Source organism: Vipera ursinii, assembly GCF_947247035.1.
Source record: "Vipera ursinii genome assembly, chromosome: Z".
Lineage (NCBI taxonomy): Eukaryota > Metazoa > Chordata > Lepidosauria > Squamata > Viperidae > Vipera > Vipera ursinii.
The window spans coordinates 12757673-12785589 of record NC_139517.1 but is presented as its reverse complement, the minus strand read 5'-3'; the positions used below and the strand labels follow the sequence as shown (position 1 = coordinate 12785589).

General features: G+C 45.0%; 1 protein-coding gene across 1 annotated transcript; it reads right to left on the bottom strand.

The window, feature by feature from the left end:
* Positions 1–1066: 1066 nt before the first annotated feature.
* On the bottom strand, positions 1067–27661 carry SLC5A2 (solute carrier family 5 member 2; the record flags this gene model as incomplete). Its single annotated transcript, XM_083378815.1, has 15 exons — positions 1067–1705; positions 2337–2568; positions 4145–4360; positions 5736–5904; positions 6584–6734; positions 7054–7161; positions 12917–13052; positions 16187–16416; positions 18715–18795; positions 19374–19479; positions 19797–19901; positions 20900–20959; positions 21574–21678; positions 22401–22472; positions 27551–27661. 15 exons carry the CDS (start codon positions 27659–27661, stop codon positions 1440–1442), a joined length of 2148 nt encoding a protein of 715 aa, XP_083234941.1. The 3' UTR covers positions 1067–1439.
* Between the last annotated feature and the right edge of the window lie 256 nt (positions 27662–27917).

Below are 27917 nucleotides of genomic sequence, written 5' to 3'. Positions count from 1 at the left end.
CAGAAGAAGGAAGCTGAAGCCACAAGCCTGAGGATGACGGATGGGATTCCGTCGAAACGTTGCTCCTACACCTTAAATTCTACGGCGGGTGTTTGTATGTAGATCTTTGGTCATTCGGGTTTTTTCCCACGTAGAATTGAAGGTATAAGAGCAACGTTTCGACGAAATCTCATCCGTCATCCTCAGGCTGGTGGCTTCAGCTTCGTTCTTCTGGGAGAAGTGTGTGGTAGTGGCTGTTTGTTCCTCTTTTTTAAACTGCCAGAGGGGGTGTGTTCTGTGGGTGGAGGTGTGCTCTGATTGGGTGGGGTTTTTTATATATACACACACACACACACACACACACACACACACACACCCCTTCATAGCATCACTGCAAGACTAGGAAATGTGTATTTAATTGTATAGGTAATCCTCATTTAGCAACCACGGTAGGGACTGACAACTTGGTCGTTAATTGGAGTGGCTGTTAAATGAATTACAACTGTGCTTATGATCTCACCTCAGCTTTTCTTTGCTTTAAAGACCTGCAAAGGTCATAAATGCTCGGTTGCAAAGTTACTTTTGCACCCCTATTGTAACTGCAAATGGTCACCGTCTGAGTTGCTAAATGAGGACTATGTGTACTCCTTGATTTTGCCTTTCCAAGCCGGTATCCAATACGTGCCTTGTTCAGTATGGGGAAGTCTTCTTTTTATTAACATAGATTTTTAACTCACAAATTTGATTTTGTACCCCAAAGAGAAGTATAACCACTTTCTTTCGTGTCTGTTCCCCTGTCTAGTATAGACAGATGTTATGATTCGTTTAATTTCTTCCCTATTCTGAATATACAGGGTTTTTTTCTGTCTCTCCCTCTCTCTCTCTCCCTTTTCCAAAAGTTTGTAAGGGATGAGATGGAATATGAAGCAATGTTGAAGAGTGAGTTTAACCCTTCTTGAATCCGTTAACCTTTATCTAGCACCAAAATGGTGCTAACCAGTAGTTGACTAGATTCCCATGGATAGGCACAACCAATAAATCAGTTTAATAGGAATTTAGTATGTGGCCTTGGTGTTTCCTGCCTGACGTGGTTTCTAAGTCTGTGAAAACTGAACATTCCTAGTCATCTCGACACTTAAGAAGAAGGATGAGTTTCTCCTCAATTCCAGCTGTCAACAGTTTTGAGTGGCTTGTCTCTTTCACGATGTAATACAACTTAAAATGATCTTCCAAAGAGTTAGTTGTGATGAGTTTTGATGAATGTTGACTTGGATGCCGTAGTTAGATCTTTGGGACTTGGATGATGGCAGGTGACTCAGAAGACAGTTGTGAAGTGCCTCCTATTTCTGATTCCATCTTTTTGCTCCTGTTGTTCCTCTGGGGCTGATGGGCTGATGGGTTGATGGGATGTAGCTGGAGGGGTTGGTGAGTAATGTATTCTATTGAGCTGTTGAGGATCCTCAGGCATAGTAGCCCCACATGAATATGGCCAGAGCCATCATGATCATAGCATTGGTGTTGACCACCTGTTTCCACAGCGTGTGCTTTGCGATGCCTGCCAGAGGCTGGAGATCCTTGTCCTTCTCTTCTGGGTTCAGTTCTGGCTCCTTTGGGCTACCGGAATTCATTCCACAAAACCAGGCCAGGCCTTGACGTAGCCGGCCACAGGAGGTCATTGTTTTGGGATCTGGGTGGAGAGGGAACAGGCGTCTGAGCTTAGAGTTCTCTCAAAACATTGTGATGATTGTGAAATTGTGACAAGGGCAAACTCAAAAGGAAAGTCTCTCTCATACACATACACACGAAGAAAATTGGATGATTTGGGGACACGCTAGAATTGTTTGGATGTGTATTTTAGAAAGGCTGCATCTTGCTTCCCAAATAATACCATGTAAGAACTAGTGTGGTGTAGTGTTTAAGGGGTTGGGCTGGCATTGGGGAGACCCAAATTCAGGTCTACCCTCAGTAGGTGATTTTTGCACCGGTCATGCTCTCCCACCTAGCCTACCTCAAAGGAAAAAGGACTCCTATTTTATTTATTTAATTTTTATCCTGCCTTTACCATATAAGTAATAAAGGTACTTTAAAAAGTAATAAAAGTACTTTGTAAGTAACTCAATTTGGCAATAATACTTCTCCTTCCTCTTCCCTCCCCCCACAACAACAACAACCCTGTGAGGTGGGTTGAACTGATAAAGAGTGATTGGCCCAAAGGCACCCAGCCAGCTTTGATGTCTAAGGCGGGACTAGAACTCTCAGTCTCCTGGTGATTGGCCAAACTCACCCGGCTGGCTTTCCTGCCTAAGGCAGGACTAGAATGCATCCCTCTCCTGGATTCTAGGCCAGCACACTTCAACCACTACACCAAAAGGGCTCTGCTTTGAGCTCCTGAATGAAGGAGAAATATAAGCCAAATAAATAAACACACAACGTCCCCTCACCATCCATTTCTAGGACCAACTCTGGTCTTCCGTTCTTGGTGGCTGCATTCTCTGCTTGCCGCTGTCGTTGTTTTGCTTCCTCCTCTTCCGTATCCAGGTCGACCCGTATCTCCCTACTGTGCCTCAGGCTGAATACCAGGCGATGCAGCTGGGTTGGCAGAACGGAAGTTTTGAGATGCACAAATGGTGAAACAGAATGACCCTGGGTGGGGAAGGGGATCCAGGGAACTGTTGCCCAACTCAAGATGGGCAACCAACTGGAAAAGATTAGTTTGGCTCTGTAAGTGACTGCATTCAATTGTCAAGCGATCCATTTCTGAGTGAGGGAGGTGAGCGATTCCGCGTCTGTTCCCTGATAATCTCCATCTCTAATTTTCTTTGGCATCCCTGTTAGTCCCTATGAAGAACAACTGGTAAATAATTCAGTTGCCAGTAAAGAGGTTTGTGGACCAGCTTAGGGCCCTGAAAGAAGGTGTGTCCCAGAAAACCAGGGCCCACTTTTGCAAACCGTTACTTTTTAGACTTTATTGTGAAGTCTAATAAACTTCTTTTCTATTTGCAACTCAAAACAGAGTGGATTTCAATTTGTGTCTATTTTTGTGTCCAACACCCACAGCCATGTAATTCTGGCTCTTGACAACCAAGCCTGCATTTTTATGACAATTGAAGTCTCCTGCCATCGCCATTTGCAACCTTCCCGACCGACTTCCAACAAGCGAAGTCAATGGGGGAAGCCAGATTCGCTTAACAACCACATGAGAACAACTGGGGGGATTCGCTTAGCAACCGTGGCAAAAAAAAAAGATTGTAAAATAATCTGACCTGAGTCACTTAACAACCGACTTGCTTAGCAGTGGAAATTTTGGTGCCAATCGTGGTCGTAAGTCGAGGACTAGAGGGAACAGACTAGAGGAGGGGGGAAGGAAGTAGGAAGGTTAGAGGGAAAGAGGAGGAGAAGTGGGGAGAAACGGGAGGGGAGTGGTGAAGGAAAGAGGAGAGGAAGAAGAGGGAAGTAGGAAAGAAAGGAGAAAGGGAAAAAGAAAGGAGAGAAGAGAAAAGAGAGAGAAGGAGGGTGGATACAGTGAAAGGGGAAATGGACGAGCAGCACCCAAACTTACGTGTATGTATTTATGTATGGCGATATATTTGTTGACTTGTTTGTGGAAGAAATGGGAAAATAAAATTGAATATATATATATATATATAAAAACAAAACAAAATTTACGTGTAGGTATTTATGTTGTTAAGAGTATTTGGTATTATTTCAAATAGCTTATGAATAATTCTTAACAATTATAGATGTGTTATTATAATTATTTTAGTTTTGTTATAAGGGAGTTAAAGAGTGGAAGGTTTGTTAACGTTTTAATAGATATTTAGCATATGTTTGCATAAGATTGTTATATATAACACCCTGTATTCTGCTTTGGGAAGTCTGGGTGGGGGAGGGAAGTGGGGAGGGTTGAGGGGAGGGCTTTTATTATTAAATTTTGTAAAACTTTTCAATTAAAAAAAAGAGTATTTGGTAGATTAGAATGTAAAAACAATGTACCTTAATACTTGATAAAATATTACGCTATATTTCTTGAGATATATGGGGGAGAGTTGGAAAAAATAAAAAAACTTTTAAATAATAATAAAAAACGTCGAGGACTACCTGCATTTCAATGCACTGGCATTATTTTCCTCCTCCTCCCCCTTCCCCCAACTCCCCCTGTACTTACATGTTTGTCAGGAATCGGAGAAGTGCAGAGCGAGACCCCCACTGCAATGGCAGCTGTAGCCAAGAATAGGATCATGGCGAAGTAAAGGTAGTGGACGCCACAGATCAGGTGAGGGCAGGTGCTTGGAAAGAGACAGCTCCCTGTTCCGTGGACGAATTCTGGGATCATTCGGGCCATGCCTATGGCTAGTCCTCCCATCATGCCCCAGAAGGCACCCTGAAGAGGAACAGGGAGGATGAGGAACGAACAAGAAAGAGCTTTCCCCTTGTATCAGGGACACTTCACTCCTGCACAGGTGCCTTCCCTGTCCCCTAAAACTGAGAGACCGTTGCGAAATTTGGGGAAAGCCTGACTGTTAAAAGGTTTAGACGTGTGTGCGACACTGACTTCCTTCATCTCTGGTTCTCCCCGTTAGCAGGCCAAGGTTTTCCCATCCCCAAGGCTGTATATATCATGAGACAGTTGACTTCAACAGTTGGCCGTGGAGTCCTAGTGGATGATCCCTTGACCACGAGCCAGCCGTGTGCAGCAGCCGCCAAAAAAGCTAATACAATCCTGGGTTGTATAAACAAGAGGCATAGAATCAAGATCACGCAAAGCATTAGTACCGCTTTATGAAACCCTAGTGAGACCACACCTGGAATACTGCAGCCAATTTTGGTCACCGTACCACAAAAAGGATGTTGAGAGCTTGGAAAAAATTCAGAGAAGAGCAACTAAGATGATCAAAGGCCTGGAGACTAAAATGTATGAAAAACGACTGGAGGACTTGGGTTCGGCTAGTCCAGGGGTAGGCAACCTCAGCTCTTTTATGACTCATGGACTTCAACTCCCAGAATTCCTGAGTCAGCATAGCTGGCTCAGGAATTCTGGGAGTTGAAGTCCATGAGTCATAAAAGAGCCGAAGTTGCCTACCCATGGACTAGTCTAAAGAAAAGAAGAAACAAGGGGGACATGACAGCAGTTTTCCAGTATTTGAGGGGCTGCCACAAAGAAGAGGGCCTCAAACTATTCTCCAAAGCATCAGAGGGCAGGACAAGAAACAATGGTTGGAAACTGACCAAAGAGAGAAGCAACCTGGAATTAAGGAGAAACTGCCTAACAGTGAGGACAATTAACCAGTGGAACAGCTTACCCCCAGAAATCATGGGCGCTCCATCACTGGAGGTTTTTAAGAAGAGGCTAGCTAGACAGTCACTTATCTGAGATGGTATAGGTTCTCCTGCTTGAGCAGGGGGCTGGACTAGAAGACCTCCAAGGTCCCTTCCAGCTCTATTCTTTTCTATTCAGCCCATGTCATGATGACTTTGGCACTTGACAGAAGTGGTTTTCTTCTGCCTTCTTAGGGATATAATATTTTTCAACTTCCCAGTATCTGAAACCTCTGAATGGTGTCTTATTTGACTATCTTCTAGGAAGTCCAAATTGGCTTAGGTGGTCTAGATGCCACCATTCTAACTGGGCTTAAAATTCTGGTACTCTTATTTCCTCTGTTTGGAGTATCTGTGGTTCCCCTCCGTGGATCCCACTCCTTATGTGGAGTACGTTTGTCAATGTGGGTGGTTGTGTCTTTTTCTTTTAACCTGCTCACCTGCTCATTAAGCCTTTTGACAAAGACTCCAAGGAGAAAAATGACAGAAATGGGTGGGGCCAGATAGCTGCTGATGGACTGGATGTAGTCAAAGAGCTGTCCACCTTGGGCAACCTGTACCACAGGGATCCACGCAATGCTGATGCCCACAAGCAGCAAGATCCACACCCTGTAGAGAGAAACAGCAAAGAGGAAATCTATCCCTTGGCTGGGATACAGGGACCGGCTTACAAAGTGGGGTTTAATTGAGGGTGGGAGAGGATTTTCACGGGTGTACTCACTGCCACATAACATTTACTTATCTCATGGTTCAAGTGAGTTCTAAGATTCACGTTTCTAATGCAGTTGACATGGCCTGCAGGATGGCAAAAATAGCAAAGAAGTGGACAAATTTTGGGAACCTTGTATTGTTTTGCAGTGGTATGGTGCCAGTGTGCATCATTCACAAAATAATGGCTAAGATCTCACGAATTTGCCAGACCTTGCAAGATTTCAAGGGCTGTGCATTACGTCTTGTAGATTCCAAGTGAGAATATTAACTTCTTGCAATGAATGATTGAATGAAAATGAATGGATGGATGAAAATATTAATAGAATGAATGAATGAATGAACAATGAATAGTGTTTTGGTGCCCACATCAGTGTACAACTCCCCTCACTCTTTGAAAATGTTGCCATCCCTTGTGTTGGTATCACCAATCTTCCCCCATCTGGCTAGAATGACAGTAGAGTCACAACACATCTGTAGGGCACCAAATGGAGGAAGACTAACAAGATGCCAGAGTTTGGTTTTTCATAGCAAGGGAAGAGTGTACATGGATTTGGGGTGTCCCAGATCTCTTTCTCACCGGCCCACAATCAACAGCTCCCTCTCATTGGCTTGTGGCCTCAAGCGTTTGTAGATGTCCATGGTGAAGAGGGTGCCACTGCTGTTGAAGATGGATGCCAGGGAGCTCATGAGGGCTGCCAGCATCACTGCTAGCATCAAGCCCCGAAGGCCTGTCGTAATAAAACATAATGGGGAGGAAGAAGGGATGAATTCCAGCATCCAGCATCACTTGGGTCATACAGCTGGCTAAATTCACAATAGAGCTGGGACCCCTAATTTAATGGTAGAGTCCCAAATCCAATCCCTGCTATCTGTAGTAGGACTGGTCAAACCTCTCCATTATTGTTGATGGTCCCAACTAGATGGCCAAGCCGTTGATTCTGCAGGTAACCCTCGAACCATGGAGTTGTTACAAGACCTTGCCACCCCCACCAACTTTGGCTAAAGTGAGTGCATTGGGGGTCAGGAAGGAAATAATCTCCTTCTTACCATTTGGCATGAGAGACACAACCAGTTTTGGATAGGCAATGTTAGAACACCCAACCTCTGTACCACATATTTGCTTGCATTCATCTGGAACGACGCAGGCTACTTCATCTGAGAAGAAGAAGAAGAAGAAGAAGAAGAAGAAGAAGAAGAAGAAGAAGAAGAAGAAGAAGAAGAAGAAGAAGAAGAAGAAGAAGAAGAAGAAGAAGAAGAAGAAGAAGAAGAATGATTCTTTTGCAGGTAACAACACTGCATTAACATATACATGTGCACATACATGTGTATGACAAAGGATGTGTACGCCATATACTGTTTCTGCTGGGTGCCAAGAAGTGTTTGTTTTCACCATCTAAATAACTCACTTCTAAATTTGTGAGGTGCTAGGTTCTTAAAATAGGGACACGGTGGCTCAGTGGGTTAGGACGCTGAGCTTGTCGATCAGAAGGTCGGCAGTTTGGCGGGTCGAATCCCGAGTGCCGCGTAGCAGAGTGAGCGCCTGCTACTCGTCCCAGCTTCTGCCAACCTAGCAGTTTGAAAGCACATAAAAATGCAAGTAGAAAAATAGGGACCACTACGGTGGGAAGGCAACAGCGTTCCGTGCGCCTTTGGCGTCTAGTCATGCCGGCCACATGACCACGGAGACATCCTCGGATGAGCGCTGGCTCTTCGGCTTTGAAACGGAGATGAGCACCGGCCCCTAGAGTTGGAAACGACTAGCACGCACGTGCGGGGGAACCTTTACCCTTTACCTTAGGTTCTTAAATTAACTGGGGAGGAGAAGGGAGGAAGGTTTTGGGATCTTTTCTGTAGGAGATTAATAACAATAACAACAACAACAACAACAACAACAACAACAATAATAATAATAATAATAATAATAATAAATAATAATAATAATAATAATAATTGGAGGTCATCTAGTCCAACCCCCTGCTCAGGCAGGAAGCAATTACTCCTTGGGTCCTTACAGAAGTAATACTATTTTCATAGTAGAAAAACAATAGCAATTTGGACTCTTTTGATATAAATATTGTACATTAAAGAAATTTCTGTTTTAAGAAGAATCAGTCTGTCTGTCTATCAAGATTAATATCTTTTACCAATCATCAATCAAGGGATGTATGATAATCTTTCTCATCTTTATTTATCATCAATCAAGATTTCAGTAAGGCATCTGATAAAGTAGACCAAAACCTACTCCTTGGTAAGGTAGAAAAAGGTGGAATAGACAACATCACCACCAGATGGATCTGTAGCTGGCTGGCAAACTGTACTCAATAAGTAGTCCTCAACGGCACTACATGGAGAGAAGTAAGCAGTGGGGCACCACAAGGTTCCGTCTTAGGCCCAGGACTCTTCAATATCTTCATCAATGACTTAGATGAGCAAATTGAAGGGGAACTCATCAAATTTGCAGATGACACCAAACTGACAGGAGTAGCCAACACCGCAGAAGACAAACTCAGAATCCCAAAAAAAATCTTGACCAACTTGAACAATGGGCCCCATCCAACAAAATGAATTTCAGTATGGAGAAAAGCAAAGTTTTACATTTAGGCAGGAAAAATCAAAGGTACAAGCCTGGGCAAGACCAGGTTTAAAAACAGTAACTGTGAGAGGGACCTTGGAGTCCTAGTGGACGATCACTTGACTATGAGCCAGCCGTGTGCAGCAGCAGCCAAAAACGCTAATACAATCCTGGGTGGTATAAACAGAGGCACAGAATCAAGATCACGTGAAGTATTCGTACCGCTTTATAAAACCCTAGTAAGACCACACCTGGAATGCTGTAGCCAAATTTTGGTCACCATATCACAAAAAAGAGAGTTTGGGAAAAATTCAGAGAAGAGCAACTAAGATGATCAAAAAGGCCTGGAGACTAAAACATACAAAGAACGGCTGCGGGACTTGGCTTTGGCTAGTCTAAAAGTAAAGAAGAAATAGGGGAGATATGATAGCAGTATTCCAGTGTCTGAGGGGCTGCCACAAAGAAGAGGGGGTCACGTTGTTCTCCAGAGCACCAGAGGGAAGGACGAGAAACAGTGGTTGGAAACTGACCAAAGAGAGAAGCAACCTGGAATCAAGGAGAAACCTCCTAACAGTGAGGACAACTAACCAGTGGAAAAGCTTTTCCTCCAGAAATCATGGGCGCTCCATCACTGGAGATTTTAAAGAAGAGACTAGACAGTCACTTATCTGAGATGGTTCTCCTGCTTGAGCAGGAGGCTGGTCCCTTCCAGCTCTATCCTATTCTATTCAATCTGGTTTTCTCTCTCTTTCTCTCCCCCTTTCTCTCCCCCCCCCCCGCTCTCTCATTCAACTGGCTGATTTTTGTCTCCCTTTCAATAGAATAGGGACGCGGTGGCTCAGTGGGTTAGGACGCTGAACTTGTCGATCGGAAGGTTGGCAGTTTGGCGGGTCGAATCCCGAGTGCCGCGTAGCAGAGTGAGCGCCTGTTACTCGTCCCAGCTTCTGCCAACCTAGCAGTTCGAAAGCACGTAAAAATGCAAGTAGAAAAATAGGGACCACTATGGTGGGAAGGTAACAGCGTTCCGTGCGCCTTTGGCGTCTAGTCATGCCGGCCACATGATCACGGAGACGTCCTCGGACAAGCCCTGGCTCTTCGGCTATGAAACGGAGATGAGCACCGGCCCCTAGAGTCGGAAACGACTAGCACGCATGTGCGGGGGAACCTTTACCTTTACCTTCAATAGAATAACAGGGAAAGAAGTTCAAAGGACAACCTGTAGTTTTTCAAAGGATTTAATTTCTGTGGCACTTTTAATTTCAAATGAAGGGAGGAAAGGTTTTCAACATTTCACTTGCGACAATCAAAGGCATAAGCTGTTTTCCCCCCCTCTTTTGACAAGAGAAGCTGAGAGAGGTGGATGAGAGCGAGCTCTTTTTCTGAAGGACAGTAACCTTGCTTAGGGGAAAGGAAGGGCTGCAGCCATGCTGGAAAAGGGGAAGAGAGGACTAGAACTGGTTGAAGTTCAATCTAGACAGATAGAGAAAGGCTGTCTGGATATCCACCAGTGCCCTACAGGTAGTCCTCAACTTATGACAGGTAACTCATAGCAGCTGTTTGACGTTATGACAGACCTTGAAAATAGGACTTCCAAACCAGATTTGAAATTCTGATATCCACTCCTCTCATCACCCAATCACACGACCGCATTTCGGGCACTCGGCAACCAGCGGCCCATAGTCACACGACATTTTTGCTTAGAAGAAAAACTGGCCTTTACTTCCGGGTTCTGGCAAAAACTACCCCACAGCAAACAATGGCTAGACTAAACAACCCTGGCAATTGCTTTATAATTTGCCATTAAAAAGAAAAGAAAAGAAAAGATTGTAAAATTGGGCATGGCCAGATGGTTTTATTTGATTTGTTTATTCTTTTTATACAAAAAAAAACTCAAGGCAGCAAACATATCCAACGCACACCTTCCTCCTTTGATTTTCCCCACAACAACAACAACCCTGAGAGGTGGGTTGGGCTGAATTGGGGGCTTTGGCTGGCTTTCATGGCTAAGGCACGAGCAGAACCAGGGGTGGGAGTCTGCCGGTTCGCACCACTTCGGCAGAGCCGGTAGCTAATTTTTTGTTGCCCAGGCCCAGAATGGACTTCCGGAAGTGGCATCCACAGAGAGAACCGCTTGCTCACATATTTGAATCCCACCACTGACTAGAACTCACCGTCTCCTGATTTCTAGCCTGCTGTCTTAATCACTAGAGTCTAGACCAGGGGTAGGCAACCTCGGCTCTTTTATGACTCGTAGACTTCAACTCCCAGAATATGCCGACTCAGGAATTCTGGGAGTTGAAGTCCACGAGTCATAAAAGAGCCGAGGTTGCCTACCCCTGGTCTAGTGTCCATGGGCTGGTTAGCTGCCCAGACTTCAGTGATTGTCACTTCACTACCACCAGTGCTTTTTTTTGTAAAAGAAAAAGGTGCCGGAACTCACACACGTCATATAACCCGCCTTGCCTACCCTACAAGGTTTCATCCAAAAAAGGTGCCGGAACTCCGTTCTGAGCGTTTTATGAGAAAAAAAGCCCTGACTACCACTTATCACAAGGCTAGAGGGCAACAGGAAAAGGAATCCAGCCTGTTTACTTGCTGTGTTAAGTGCTGTATTGCCAGAATCTCTTTACACGCTTGGAAATTAAACAAATCACGTGCCTTGCTAATAAAACAAAGAGCAAATTCACAGGGAGGTCCTGACCGTGCTGACTGTCTCATCGATTCCCAGGACCTCCCAAAGCCCTCCTGATTTATACTTTGGGGAGGGGGGGGTCACAGAGGTAGAATCTGATTCATCCAGAGCAGAGGGAAATTTGAGGGTGTTGACTGAGCCCTAGAGTGCTAGCTGACTAATCCTAGTTATTTCTGAAGAAAGCCTCCATAATGTGGATTGACTGTATATGCCAGGGGTTGGCAACTGGAAAAAGGAAAAGAGGCACTCAGAACCGGTTCCATCACACAAACAAAAAAGTGGGAGCCGCAAAAAGTGCACGCACGTGCGTCCACTCACACGCATGCGCAAAAAACATTTTGTGCATATGCAAAATGGGAGGCACCTGTGCGGCAACGGGTCTCCCCTTTGGAGAGGTGCGCGCCGTCCTGTTTGGAGACCTGCCGCGTTCGTCAAACATGGACGAACGCGGCAGCTGTGCAAACGGGATGGCGGCGGCTTGGGAGAGGTGCAGGCGCACCTCCGCCCTTCGGAAAGGTGCGTGCGCACCTCTCGGAACGGGCGGTGCCACTCTCCATTTGGAGAGGTGCGCGCGCACCACTGCCCGTTCGAAGAGGTGCGCGCGCACCGGGCGACTGGGAACCACAGGAGACGGCTCAAAGAGCCGCATGCGGCTCCGGAGCCGCGGGTTGCCGACCCGTTGTATATGCAGATCAACAGAGAATACTGCTAAATTGCAAAATTGGTTAGCGTTAAACTTATGTTTGGTTCTTACGCTTGAGCTGAGTTCTTTCATAGCCTCTTCTAAGAATCCTGCACATACAGCAAATCACTCTGGCTGGTGGTACCATAACTTTTTTTAAAATGAGAATTAGAATAACAGAGTTGGAAGGGACCTTGTGGGCCATCTAGTCTAACCCCCCCGCCCCGCCCCGCCCCGCCCAAGCAGGAAACTCTACTTTCTTCATAATACTTCTCCGCACAATACTGTTAATACAGTAATCATTATTCTCGCGCTACATACTTTGGTATGGTAAAGATATAAACTATAACTGTCTCCATCTGAGGGAATGGCCGTTCAGTTGTGAATATTTATACTGCGGAGGCTCCTAGATTTTATTAGACCCGTTTTTACTTAAATGAAGAGAGAGTGTCTCTAGATCAGATTTTTTTTTCTTTGCAAAAGTTTAAGAAGATTATTTTTGGATTAAAGCCGCTGAGAATAAAGCACCCGTTGAACTTTAATTGGAATGTCTTTCAAGTCTCTTCTACAAGCAGGCTGGGAGGGAAAAAAGTAGTGCTCGTAAGCAATAAGCATACCAGGACTGAGAACATCACAAAAATCCGTACTGCCTCTAATGTAACTAGATAAGTAACTAGATAAGTTTCCTTACTTGAAATTAAATTAATACATGTTACAGATGATTTTTTTTTGCAGCATCTAGATCAACTTGGTTACAAGAGGTTGCATTCACAGCTACCTGGACTCTGCCAAAATTGGAGAAGGATTCTCTTGGTTGAGTTGGGGGCCAAAGATCTTTAAATCCACCCCTTTAATTTAGTTCCCTCCAATAACGTCTGAGATTGTTCTTTGGTTCACGTAGATCAGCCATTTCACATTTTCCTTCTGATATCTGCATTCCAACCACACCGTCTCAGAGGTTTACCTGGATACAGGATCCGGCTAATCATGCCAGGCATAACCATGAGGAACATGGGTAGTAGTTTGAGGTACCCACAAAGGATGCAGCCAGCTTTGACATGGGTCAGGTTCTTCCCAGCCAGGCACCTCTGTACTATGACCTACATGGGATGCAAATGGGAAGGTTTGCTATAAAACATCGATGTCATCTTCATTTCTGCTCTGCAGGGGGGGGGGTATCCTCGTACTCTTCAGGTACGATTTATGAGGTTGAACAACTAGATGGTCACAAAGTACGTTCTTCAATGGGATATTTTGATTACAAAGTTGGCCTTAGCACAGGATTGCACTAGATGGCATATGGACAATTCTTTAAGAATGGTTGAGACTTAGATGGACACCCCTGGATGCCACTACAGAGAATTCTCTTTGAATCTCACTACATTAAATAGGAGCTTCCCTTTTCCACCAGGCATCTGTGGAAGAATTTTTCCATGGGCAGGATTCGATTCTGATAAATGGTACGGAAGGAAATATTTTTATTTCCCATCGGCTCTTCTGAACTGAAAACATATGGGCTGCAGTATGTTTGTCTAACTTCTGGATGGAACTTGGAAGAAAGAGAAGAAAACTTGTAGTTCTTTACACTAGTTTAAAGCCCTCATTTGAGGGTGCGTAGCCTCAGAATCATATCAGAGGTAGAAAGTTGCTAAATTACAACTCCCAATGTTATTTTCCATCAGTTGTGCTGGAAGTTGTAGTTTAGGTACATAGGGAGGTTTCCTTTGTTTGGTACCTTCATTCTGTGATCTGATCATCCTCTTAAAGATAATAATAATAATAATAATAATAATAATAATAATAATAATAATAATAATAATAATAATAATAATAATAATTTGGAAGGGACCTTGGAGGTCATCTAGTCCAGACATGTCAAACACAAGGCCCGGGGGCCAGATCCGGCCCGCGAAGTGGTTTCATGCGGCCCCCGAAGCCATCCTGGAAACAGTGAGGGAACGGCCCCCACTGCCTTGGCCCTGGCCCAGAGACCCTCCTCCTGCCAGAGACCCTCAGATCTGTCCCACTCCTGCCCAGGCCCCCATAGGCACCCTTAATGCGAACGAGGTAGAGCTGGCCACGCCCACCCAGTAGGCCATACGCACTCTAGCCACGCCCACCCAGTAGGCCACGCCCACCCAGGCCACACCCACCCGGCCCCCTGAGGGCAACCGCAATGCTGATGCGGCCCTCAATGAAATTGAGTTTGACACCCCTGATCTAGTCCAACCCCCTGCTAAGGCAGGAAACCCTACACCATTTCAGACAAATGACTGTCCAGTCTCTTCTTAAAAACTTCCAGTGTTGGAGCATTCACCACTTCTGGAGGCAGGTTGTTCCACTGGTTAATTGTTCTAACTGTCAGGAAGTTTCTCCTTAGTTCTAGGTTGCTTCTCTCCTTGACTAGTTTCCATCCGTTGCTTCTTGTCCTGCTTTCAGGTGCTTTGGAGAATAGCTTGACTCCCTCTTCTTTGTGGCAGCCCCTGAGATACTGGAACACTGCTATCATGTCACCCCTCACCCTTCTCTTCATTAAACTACACATACCCAATTCCAGCAACCATTCCCTATATGTTTTAGCCTCCAGTCCCCCAATCATCTTTGTTGCTCTTCTCTGTACTCTTTCTAGAGTTAACACCTATCACTTAAGTCGTGAAGATTCTCAGTCATCCAGGTAAAGTTGCCTGAAAGTTGAGTCTTGGCAACTGGACTTATTGTCATCAACATATTGCCACACACTTTGGGGGAACAAACCCCTGAGGTTGGTGCAGGTGGAGTTGGTACATTCCAACGACTCTCTGCCCGAGGTGGGATTCAAATAGGTAAACAACCGGTTCTCCGTCTGGATGCCTCTTCCGGAAATCCATTCTGGGCCTGGGCAACCAAAAATTAGCTACTGGTTTTGCTGAACTGGTGTGAACTGGCTGAATCCCCGCACTGCTCTCTGCCTAACTAACTTGCTCTGACTGATGAAGCTGCTTCGATGAGCAGTGAAAAGTCTCAAACCAACAAGAAAATCAGTCCAATTGCCTTGACTTGACTTTCAGACACCTGTCACTTAAGTTTTCAGGATCAACCAAGAAAAGAGAAGCATAGAAGTACATTCCTATTATTCAATGATTTTTAAAGCAGCTGTGTTTTTTCTTCATGGAAGAGCACCCTAACAGTCAAGGAAAACTATCCCTCTCAACATGCTTGGCCTTGCAAAACATAGGTTGAGTATATAAGTAGTCCTCAACTTATGCCCGGTCGCTTAGTGACTATTCGAAGCTATGACAAACCTTCCCAGGACTACTTACAATCTGAATGTGTAGTTCTGACAGCCGCTCCCCACTCCAAACCCCATGAACACGGGATCCCTTTTTAGGTGCTTGTCTATGTGTAGCAGTGTCTCACAGTCACATGACTGTAATTGACAAAATCTTCTTTGTAGGAAACAGGCATTTATTTCTGGTTTCTGGCGAAAAACGCCCACTGCGGATGATAGATTTGCTTAAGGCCCACCTTGTTTTCTTAATGACCGCAGTGATACCCTGAATAGGGACGTGAAAAAGGGAGTGATTCACTTAATGACTGCTGCAATAAAGGTTGTAAAGTCAGGGACATTCTTGTGTGGACCCATTTAATGACCAGCATGACCAGCAGGCCACATTTCAGTTTTAAGTTGAGGACTATCTATATATAAAGTTGGGGGGTTATATAGAATTCAAGGCACGAATATTTCTAAGTGTGTCTCTCACTGTAAGTGAGAATACCTAGCCAAATGTGGCTGAGCTTGAAAGAGCTACACAGGGCTGAATTTGGGTAGCGCTTTGACAAGAGTCCTCCATGAAATTTTGTACATTAGACCAGAGAAGCAAAAATAAGTAAATCTGAAAGAAGCAAAGGCTCTGTAGTGTTGGCAAGATGGAAATAAAGTTAGAAGTTGAATTCAGCTTAACAAAGACTTGGCCTTAAGTATATGTAATTTTTCTTCCACACCAACAAACAATCAGCGTGCACAATGAAAGGTTAGATTTAATTACTCTCAATTGAAAGCCATAGGAAAACTTCAACCTTTTTGGCATAACAGCAGGATTTACTATCATGGGTAGTTGGTGTCAGGCTTCTAGGCAGGACTGTTTCTTTGTAAGTAGGGAACTGTGAGTTTAATCCAGAGTAAAGGGTTGTGATTCTTCAGAAATTAACGCACTGTTTTTATTCCTATTATCCTTCCCTAGGAATCATTCTGTACCTGGTCACTGCACCAATACCGGATGGAGTTGATGGAAAGGCCAAAGATGAGAGCTGGCCAGGGCAGATCACTAGTGGTGGCATCTCTGATCATGTGGAAGGAGTCTTCACGGGGCAGGTAGCAGGAAGATGAGATGTTGTAAAAGGCAGGGCTGGGCGAAAGTGTCCGCTTGGGAATAGCCTCCATATATTTGTCAAATAATCCTTGATAACCTCCGACTTCACTGAAGGCTGTATGGGAAGAGTCACAGTCACGCTGGAACTGAAGTTGCATTTTTATTCAAGATGTTTGCATCCTACATTATACTTCCTGTTTCCCAGTTTGGAGATCTCTTCCCTCCCTCTGATTTTTTCGCTGTGCAATGAAATTGCAAACCAGGGTAGCAGGAGTTTTTTTTTGTTACAATTTTTGGAAAGTTAACCTTTGTTTTAGATCAGGGGCCTTCAAACCTGGCCCTTTTATGACTTGTGGACTTCAACTCCCAGAATTCCTCAGCCAGCGTGCCTGGCTGAGGAATTCTGGGAATTGAAGTCCACAAGTCATAAAAGAGCCAAGTTTGAAGGCCCCTGTTTTAGATTTATAGGATCAGTTGAACCTGAATAATTTAACTAATGAATATGTAATTGCAAAAAAATGGCAGTGGCCAGAATGTCATTACAGGTGCAAAATCAAAAGGCTTATATAACTATGTTCATCACAAGGTAAATAAGGGTCAGTTGTAAAAAGTTTACTGATCTGATTTATCTCTGGTTCAAATCATGCCTCTTTTTAAAAAAAAATACACAAAAGATAGAATGTGGAAATGGCATTATTTTTTTGTCCTTAAAAAATTGGGATTTGCTTTATGAGGATTCCCACCATCGCTGCCCTGTAATGACAAAAATTTCAGAGCGTCACATTTAATAAAAATGCCAGAGCATCACAAATGGCTGCTATAATGTAATGTGAACTCCCTCTACAGAGAATTAGTGAGTAAAATTATGTGATTCTGGATTAAATGGCTACTGCAAAAGGTAACTCTGGTTCCACTTTTTCCTTGGGTCTTTGGGATCCAGCTATTATTTCTCTATTTTTTGTTCTGTTGTGAGATGAATTCCTTCAGAAGACTTTAAAGATGGAGGCTTTTGCTCTTCATTTTTTCTTTCTGGGATTTGAGGCTGAGCTGCTTCCATTCTAATCTTTTGCCCAATCAATGCAATATACTGTATCTCAAAGGGCTAATTATTCTAACATTCGCTCAAAAAGTTAGAATCGGATTTTTAGCAGAGCAATTTGCTTCTCCTATTGACTGCTGGGCTTTATATTATAGAGTAGACATTATAAATTGGGATGGATCAGGACTTCAGTTTGGCCTATGCAAGTAGTTCTCGAGGTATAGCTATAACTGAACCTGCAATTATGTTCGCAAGTCATGGCGGTTGTAAAACAGAGACTCAGCCGGGTTTGAACACAGCGGTTGTAGAGTGTGACTGTTAAGTGAATGTTGCAGTCATTAAGCAAACCCATTACTTGCTGTGGGGTGGTTTTGCCAGGAGCCAGAAGTAAATCCTGGTTCCTGGTAAAAATGTTGTAAATCGCAGTCACATGACCGTGGAGTGCTGCATACAGCCCTCAATGCAGTCATGTGATTGCAAGGGGAGGGCGCCTGGATGTTGGAACTCTGAAGCTGGGTTGGTTTTTCAGAGTCCCTTTTAACTTTTAATGTTGGGGGCAATTAAGCTGACTTTGTAATAATGCCGCTTGGGGGTGTGTGTGAAAAAGCCCTAATAAGCAGGCATATACATAGAATGAAGGCTACTGCTAAGCTTGTAAGCCGCCCTGAGTCTTCAGAGAAGGGCGGGATATAAATGGAATTTAATAATAATAATAATAATAATAATAATAATAATAATAATAATAATAATAATAATAATAATAATAATAATAATATAGAGTTGGAAGGGACATTGGAATCTGCTAGTCCAGGGGTAGGCAACCTTGGCTCTTTTATGACTCGTGGACTTCAACTCCCAGAATTCCTGAACCAGCATGGCTCAGGTTGGAAATCTCTCCATTTCTCCTCAGCATGCCTGGCTCAGGAATTCTGGGAGTTGACGTCCACGAGTCATAAAAGAGCCAAGGTTGCCTACCCCTGCTTGAGCAAGGGACCCTAGACTATTTTGGACAAATGGTTGTCCAGTCCCTGCTTAGAAACCTCTAGTGTTGGAGCACAAACAACTTCTGAAGGAGGCCATTCACTGATTAATTGTTCTCACTATCAGGAAATTTCTCCTTAATTCTAGGTTGCTCCTCTCCTTGATTAGTTTCCATCCGTTGCTTCTTGTCCTGCCTTCAGGTGCTTTGGAGAATAGGTTGAACCCGTCCCCCCGCCCTTCCTTGAGCAGTGGCTATGCAACTGGTTGTAAGTAAGGACTACCTACAGCTACTTCCATTGGGCTTTCTTGTATTTGTGGGCTACTGGAATCCGCCTTCTGCAGTTTGAGATGACAGAAGAAACCCAGTCTTTGTATCCTCAACATCCTACTCACCAAACCCCATCAGGACGAAAGCGCCTCCAATCATGACAAAAGTCTGGACTGTGTCAGTGTACATCAAGGCTGCCAATCCTCCTGAAAGTAAGATGGAGACACATATGCAGGTAGGATGATGATGATGATGCTTTGGTTCCTTATACAACTGGCTCTGCGTTATCTGCGCCTGGTTTAGGCAAGTGAGCACCCTTTAAAGCAGGGCTCTTCAAACTTGGCCCTTTTATGACTTGTGGACTTCAACTCCCAGAATTCTAAATCTAAGATGCAAACTTCTCGCCACCACTCAAACACAAGGCCCGGGGGCCGGATGCGGCCCGCGAAGTGGTTTCATGTGGCCCGCGAAGCCATCCTGGAAACAGTAAGGGAACGGCCCCCGCTGTCTTGGCCCCGGCCCAGGCTGGCCAGGAGCCAATGTACAATTTCGTGGTGGTCATCTATGCTGAAATACATTCAGTCTTAGCTCCACAAGGCCATCTGGAAACAGCGAGGGACCGGCCCATGCCATGTCGGCACTGCCACCTCGGCGCATGCTGGGGAGGTATCACCCTTTGTGAGGAATGAAGAAATGCACCATCGCTTGGAAGTGGCCAGTACGTGGCCCTGCCTACATTATTATCAATGTACCCAATTCATTCCTAGCCCAAGAGCCCAGTCACCTGTCATGGTATAAATGGTGGTTATGATCAGAAGCGCTATGACAGCTAGATAAATATTCCAGCCCAAGGCCTGCTGGATGAACACAGCCCCAGAAAACATGTCCACCTGCAGGTGAGAGAAGCAGAAAGGTTACCAGGAAGAGGCGCAGATTAGCTGGAACAAGGATCTACAAACGTGGCCCTTTTATGCCTTGTGGACTTCAACTCCCAGAATTCCTCAGCCAGGCACACTGGCTGAGGAATTCTGGGAGTTGAAGTCCACAAGGCATAAAAGGGCCACGTTTGAGGACCCCCGAGCTAGAGTTTAAAAGCCACAAGAGCATTTATACCAGCCTTCCTAAATAGGCGAAAGCAGCAGATTTTTATTTCCAAATGTTCCCTCTCCCCATCACTGTATCCCGGATGTTTGGAGAAAGGACCTACTGATATTTTGGTGAAGATGTACATGAAAAGAGAGAGGATGGAGAGGTAGAGACGGATTCGTTGGCCTCCAAAACGTTTCTTCAGGTACTGGGGCATTGTGATGACCTGCAAAAAGGGGGGGGGGAGAAAGCAGAGGGCATGTTACGGTTACTTATTATTTGTTGATTAGACTTTTATTCCACCATTATTACTTCATAGGTAATATAAAGTTACTATAAAGTAACTCAAGGCAGCAAACATACCTAATACTACTTCTTCCTCCCATTTTTCTCACAACAACAACCCTGTAAGGTAGATTGGGCTGAGAGAGAATGATTGGCCCAAAGTCACCCAGATGGCTTTCATGCCTAAGGTGGGACTAGAACTCATCTCCTGGCGATAGGCCCAAAGTCACCCAGCCAACTTTCATGGCTATGGTGGAACTAGTATTCACTATCTCCTGCTTTCTAGGCCAGCCTTGATCATTACACCCAGCTGGTTCTTTTCTTTCCATAATAACAGAAGATTCCCCCAAAGGTCGGAGTGTTTAATCCACAACTCAAGTGTTGGGCAAGGCTTTCAAAGCATAAGAATTTTTGCAGGATCCAATCTGGGTCGGTCACTGGGCCCAGAGATTTTGTCTTCCAAGCTTTCAGACTTGTGCTGGAGCCCATCCTCAGGGACCTTCTGTATTTCAAGACGATTTGACAAGGTTGGCATGCTCGGATTGGCACAGTCAGGGTGACAAGAGACCTGCCTTCTCTGTCACCAGGCTTGCCTCTCCTTTGAAAGGTACTAAAGGCCAGGCCCCTTCCTCAGCTAATGGATCAGGGAGCAGTGCAAATTTTCCCCAGCCCTTTATTTTTTGTGTTGCACAAAAAAGAATAGGAATGGATCCTGTTTGCTTCAATTAAGAATCAAGGAGGAGACTGGCGTTCGGCAAGCTGACTCTGGAAATGTGGCTGCACCGTTTCTCTCAGCTTAACCTACCTCGCAAGGCTGATGTGAAGAAAAAGTAGGGAGGGTGGAGAGAATGATGGAGCTGCCCTGAATTCTTTGGGAAGATTAAAAATGCCACAGGCAAGGAAACGAATAAATGTGCGATTGAGAGGAGAAATCAGTACCTCAGCAGAGAGGTAAACTGGAACAAAGAACCATCCAAGGAGAAGAACAAAAAATATAGCCTAAAAAAGAAAGAAAAGAAAAATGGAGTGAGAATTAGGATAGGTCAAGATTCCATTTTTTTTTCTTTCCCCTCCCACAATCCTCATCAAAGCTTCTGAATGATTAATCTGCAGCTAGTGACAGGCAGAAATGGAACTGGTGATTATCTGATTATCTGTGTAGATGGACAAAATAAAAATTGCTCCCACAGCAGCAGAGCTGTGGGTGGGGGAGGGAGTCAAAAAAAGACAAGATGTCGTTCATATTGTATTATCAAACTCCTGCTTCTTCTTAGTGTGCATCATTGCACAATTGTGGGGGGGGCATCTTGCCGTTGTTGATCCCCCCCCACCCTGCAGATACTCCTTTTTTCTCTGCTGGTGGGGAGGGGGAAATCAGGGACTACTAATCAAACTGCTCCGGTGCTTTCTGCTCAGCAAATGATGGTGATCTTGCTCTACCCCTTTGGCAAGGCTGAGCAACTGTGTCCCTTTTATGACCTGTACACTTCAATTCCCAGAATTCCTGAGCCAGCATGCTGGGAGTTGAAACCCACAAGTTGTAAAGGGGCCATAGTTGCCCACCCTCGCACTGGGAAACCCCCCCCCCCCAATCTTATCTCTCTGCTACTTACATTCCACTCAAATCCTGCCACGGCCAGGCCATTCGCTGCTCCGGTGCCTGCCAGTCCTACAAAATGCCCGCTGCCAATGTTGCTGGCAAAGAGAGAGGCTCCAATCTGTGAACACAGCCACCAAATTTTCTTTTCTTTTTTTTTTTAAAAAAAAGCATATTGACTTTCCAAATCTACCTGGTCCTGTCGTCTTGACTCTTGTCTCCCAATTCATCCAGTAACTTAGGTCGCTTTTCTTCCACTCCTACCCCTGTCGCACTATCATAGTATCCTATGATTGGGTGACCATAGAGGTCATCTAGTCCAATCGCCGTGCTCTTTCATATCGCTCTCCGTCCCAAATAAGCCACTTGATTTTCCTTCTCCCTCCTATAACTTTACTTTGCTGCATCCCCTATTCCCGTGGTGGCGAACCTATGGCACGCGTGCCGTCACCCCAGTCCTAGGCCTTCAGCTGGGTTTTACAAAACTTTTTTGCTTTAGGCCTCCGCTGCCGTGGCAAAAAAAAAAAAAGGTTCAATCAATCAATCCATTTCAAAAAGATCTCACAAAGTTGGAATTGATTGATTGAACTTTTTAGTCCCACCCAGTCTGCCGTTACCACTGCAGCCACACCTACCCAATTGGCCACACCCACCCAATGGGCCACGCCCACCCAGCACCCGATGATACATAAATGGGTTTTGGGTTGCAGTTTGGGCACTCGGTCTCTAAAAGGTTTGCCATCACTGCTTATTCTAAAATCTTCTTGAGTGCCCCTCCGTTCCATCCCTCAGTTGATTGGGGTCTCTTGTCTTCTCTCCCCCCTCTCTGTTTTGGTCACTCACCGGCCACCACAACATCTGCTTTCCAGCCAAGAAATATCCCCCCACTGTCCCTCGATTGATCCGGCGCATGGACTGCGAACCACAAGAGAAAGAGAAAGAGATGAGGATTTATGATCTCAGTCACATAACACAACCTACTGCAGTTGTCTTAAGCATCGTTTATGGAATAAACCACAAGTATCTGGGTTTCCTGCATCACGGTTTCCCTGTGCAGCCCTGCTTTTCTTTCTGTCATCCTTAGAACCTCTAATCTCTAAGGACTGACAGAAGTCATTTGAGTGCTATAATAGGGGTATCACAGTGAAGAAAGCAAAATCAAGTCCCCAAATGGTCCTCTAGCTCAGAGCCTTTCAACCTTTTCACCCATTGTACCACTTTTAGGATATGGCAACATCCGAGTACCACCAGTTGCCTAGCAAGGGGTCAAAAACTTGATGACCAAAAAAAGGAAAAAAGTGATGAAGTACAGGTAGTCCTCGACTTACAACAGTTTGCTTAGTGACTGCTCAAAGTTACAATGGCACTGAAAAAAGTGCCCCCCAAGCCGCAGCCAAGCAAGACACCTGCCTGCCCGCCCGGCGGCACTCTTCCTCCTGTCTGAGGTTTTCATAGTTGTGACCTTTGTTGAGGATTGGCAGCGGGGATGGGGTGGGTGGGTGTTTGGTTTTTATTCCCCCCCTCCCATCTGCTGGGTGGTTGCAGCAGGTTTTGGTCACCCTGGGACACTGTGACCGCCATAAATATGAATCAGTTGCCAAGCATCTGAATGTAAATCACAAGACCCTGGAGATGCTGCAACATTCCAGCTGATCGGCGCTTCTTCTGGGCTCAGCAGAAGCGCCAAGATCAGCGCCAAAGTCCAGCTGGAGCCTGGTGCTGATCCTGGCGCTTCTGCTGAGCCCTGACAGCCCTGCAGCTCCAGCCATCTCTCGCTCAGGCTTGTGCGGTGCTGCCACCAGTTCAGCTCATTCCCCTCCCCCACTACCACTTTTCTAGGATGGCCGCGTACCACCTGCCAGGTGCCAATGTACCACAGGTGGTACCCGTACCACTGGTTGAAAAGCCCTGCTCTAGCTGAATCCAGACCTGCCCTCTGAGGTCAGCATCCCTCCATGTTGAAGCTCCTTGCAGATCCTTTCTGCCCCACTTCCCTGTTTACAATAGGAAGGTTGACAAAACACTCCAAATCGGGAGTCAACTTTAAGACCTGTGGACTTCAACTCCCAGAATTCCCCAGCCAGCGATCTTAAAAGGGCCAAGGCTGAAGAAAAACATGGCTCTAAATACAGTAAAGGAAGGGTATGTTGAGGGGCACGGTCAAAAAAGTCAAGATGGCGGGTGTGACAGTGTGATCAAAGCTTCTTCTTTTTTTTACATGCAGTGCAGGTCGAGCTTTAATTGCACTGTTGCGCTGCTACCTTGACTTTTTTTTAACCCATGCCCTGAAATAAAGCCAGGTAAAAGATGCTAATATGATTCAGCTTGACACATATGAGGTACATAATCATTTAATCCCATTTAATCTGTATCAAAAGAGGTAATTTCTAGACTAAACTAGAAGAAAGTGCCTGGGAGCAGAATGTAATTCTTTAAAGAACAGACAGTTCAGTCACTCATTTTTTCAATTTTACTCATTCCCAGTTCCCAGTACATTCCTGAACTGTGTAACTGAGGAGAATAATTAACCCCCTAAAGCAATAAGGTCAGAAATTTAAAAAGACAAGACACTAACAGCCTGGATTAAAAAAGCCTAATAAACATGCATTTGAGTCAGCCTGCCAGCTTGCATTTGGGCGGAGGATTTTGTGGAAAAGGACTGCACAAGCAGTGGCCATGTCTCATTTGTACCCAGCACTGTCTGTGTTTAAGTGCTTTGTCTGTCTTTTCACAACTGACTTAATGTTATATAAATCCAAGGGATTTGGGTTAGACACCTTGCCCCTTGAACAGATTATATGCACTTTTATTTGCACTGGATGGTAATTTTGGTAACTCAGTCGTTTTGCTAATTAAAAATGCCCTTGTTAAACAATATTTGATTTCTAAATTCTGGTGCACTTGATTAAGTTGCCCAAATAAAAGATGATTCCCTGGGTAGTTTAAAAAGTTTATTTCTTCCAATTTATAAACGGAACATTATTCCAACGAATAAAAATAAAAAGGGAATGGCAGTATTAGGGGAAAAAATACATTCGTACCATTATAATAGAAACAGATTGAAATATTTATTTATTTATTTATTTATTTATTATTTATTATTTAAACTTATATACCGCCCTTCTCCCGTAGGACCCAGGGCGGTTCACAAGGCGATTAAAACAATATAACAATATAAAAGTTAATAACAAATTAAAATAAATTAAATTATCCTTAATTAAAATCTAAAACCCTTAACTCTAAATAAAAACCCAATAGCAATAGGTTAAAAATTAAAAGTTCTCAGTCCTGGCCGGAAAGCTCAAAGAGCCAGGTCTTCAGGTCCCGGCGGAAGGAACGAAAATCCGGGGCAGTCCTGAGCTCTACGGGTAACTGGTTCCAAAGGCCAGGTGCGCCCACAGAGAAGGCCTTCCCCCTGGGTGTCGCCCTCCGACAATCCTTTGCCGGCGGCACCCTGAGAAGGCCTTCCCTGTGGGAGCGCACAGGACGAAGGGAACTTGATGCCAGCAGCAGGTGTTCCCTCAGATATCCCGGACCCAAGCCATTTAGGGCTTTATAGGTCATCACCAGCACCTTGAATCTCACCCGGAGGGCAACCGGAAGCCAATGCAGCTCGCGGAGCAGAGGTATTACATGGGAGTATCGGGGAGCCCCCATCACAACTCGCGCGGCCGCATTCTGCACCAATTGAAGCCTCCAAGTGGTCCTCAGGGGCAGCCCCATGTAGAGAGCGTTACAGTAGTCTACCCGGGAGGTCACGAGCGCATGAGTAACTGTGCGCAAGGCATCCCGGTCCAGATAGGGCCGCAACTGGCGCACCAGGCGAACCTGGGCAAAAGCCCCCCTGGTCACGGCTCCTATATGATCTTCAAAACTGAGCCGCGAATCCAGGAGGACACCCAAGTTGCGAGCCCTATCGACGGGGGGTAACACCTCACCCCCCATCATTAAAGGTGGAAAAGGATGATTCACTCAAGATGCCTGTATGCACAGCCACTCAGTCTTGGCAGGATTGAGTCGGAGCCTGTTTCTCCCCATCCAAACCCGAACCGCCTCCAGGCAACGGGACATCACGTCGAGGGCATCACTGAGCTGGTTTGGGGTGGAAAGAAAAAGTTGGATATCATCGGCGTACTGATGATACCCAACTCCAAACCCACGAATGATCTTACCCAGCGGCTTCATATAGATATTGAACAGGAGGGGAGAGAGGACCGACCCCTGAGGAACTCCACAAACGAGAGACCTCGGGGCGGACCTCTGCCCTCCCGTCAACACCGACTGCAAATGGCCCAAGAGGTAGGAGGAGAACCACCGTAGAACAGTGCCCCCCACTCCCAACCCCCTGAGACGTCGCAGTAGGATACCATAGTCAATGGTATCAAAAGCCGCTGAGAGATCTAATAGGACTAGGACAGAGGAACAACCCCTGTCCCGAGCCCGCCAGAGATCATTCATCAGTGCGACCAATGCCGTCTCCGTGCTGTACCCGGGCCTGAAACCCAATTGGTACGGGTCAAGATAATTAGTACCTTAGAATCAAAGGAGCTTTTGAAAAGTTGGTATGAATCAAGATGCACCTGCATTTTCTGAGTTACAGCTCACAAAAGAAATATGTATGCTTTTTAATAAGATTTATCAGTAGGGAAGGGTGCTGTCAGACTTCACCTGATTCTGGTGAGAAGAGGAAGCCATATTGAAGCTTTTTTTCCCCTTCTCCTGTCTAAATAAGCAGCAGGAGTGCTATTTTATTCGATGATTAATGTCAGGACCCACCCCAAACCACGTCTTAGGAAGACAAAACCCTTGGAGCCAAATTTTAGTCCAAAAGGAATCTTTACTATGACATGCTTGGTTGTAGGAATACAAGACAGGACTTAATATTGTTCTACAAACTAAACCCTTATAAAGAGTTCCCGGTTCAACCCCCCCTTAACCCCATTTGGTCAGTCCCCCATCATTTACCTCGTATCATCCCTCTGGTGGGAAAAAGGAACTTAGGACCTTTTATGTTTATTGCTCTCTTCCGTGACACAAGCCAGATGCTCCTACCCTAACCCCCCCTTTTGTTCCCCCAGTTCAAAAGGCTTCTCTTTTCCTTTGAAATGCCTAATACAGGCTCAATACACATTCGTTCCCTCCTCCTTGGGAGATGGCAGAATCCATGGAATAATGTTTTAAACATACATTTATGAATATGATATAAATGGATTCACCCCTTCTAAGAAATAAAGGATACCAGGGTATACAGACTTCCTTGGCCTATAAACCCTTGCAAAAAAATTAAAGATACTGAGATAAAATAGAGAATCTCAAAATCTTTTTCATACTTCCCTGAAAGCAGTTGATCTTGATTTAGATTTCCCTTCCTATCTATCAGCAAATTTGGATCCGGTTTTCAATCTGGAGGGAATCCACACCCTGGAAGAAAATCTTACTGTTTCCAGTATTGTGAGTCTAAAACAATTCATTTTTAGGGAAATTAAGAGACCCTTTGAACCTCATCTGAAATTTTGCCTAGCAAGGAACCCCAGTAGTACAAGTAAAGTAGTCCTTGACTTACGACCCCAACTGAGACCGAAATTTGCATGGCTTAACAGTTGTTAAGTTTGTCCCAATTTACAACTTTGTTTTGCCACACTTGTTAAGCGAATCGCTTAACAAGTTGTTAAGTGAATCATGCAGTTGTTAAGCAAAACTGACTTTGCTTGTCAGAAGCCAGCTGGGAAGGTTACAAATGGTGATAGTGCAACTGTCATAAGTACATGCCAGTTGCCAAGCATTTAAATGTTGATCATGTGACCGCGGGAATGCTGCAAGGGTCAAAAGCGCGAAAACTGGTCTTCAGTCTCTTTTTCAGTGACACCGTAGCTTTGAGTGGTCCCTAAATGAATGGAGCACCACCTGCACTTTTTGCAAACTAAATGCCCCACTACTTGCAGAGCAATTTCAGCCCAGCGTCACATCCCAGGAAGAAAGGGACTTCTACGTACCCAAAGGCCAGTGCCAATGACCGCAAGGAAGTAAAAACAGATGACCAAAATGTCTGCCGCATTGCTGATGGCCGCCTTTTTAGACGTGAAGGTTGGTGATTTTGCCTCCATGACGCCGTATAAGCTCCAGACGTACCCCAGATGGAGGAATAAAGTGAAATAACCTTTTTGGACCGTTCTTCTGAAGAACGTTCATGAGTAGTTAATAACCAACTTAGTCATGGGTTGGATGGGTCATTAACTTGGAACGTATGTGACCGGAGTGGGGGGAAATGATGTGAGAAAGGGCAACTTCTACTATCTTGCTTTAGCTGGCCTCCCCCAACCTTACGTAGCCAGAAGATGCCTAGTAGGCAGATGTCAACGG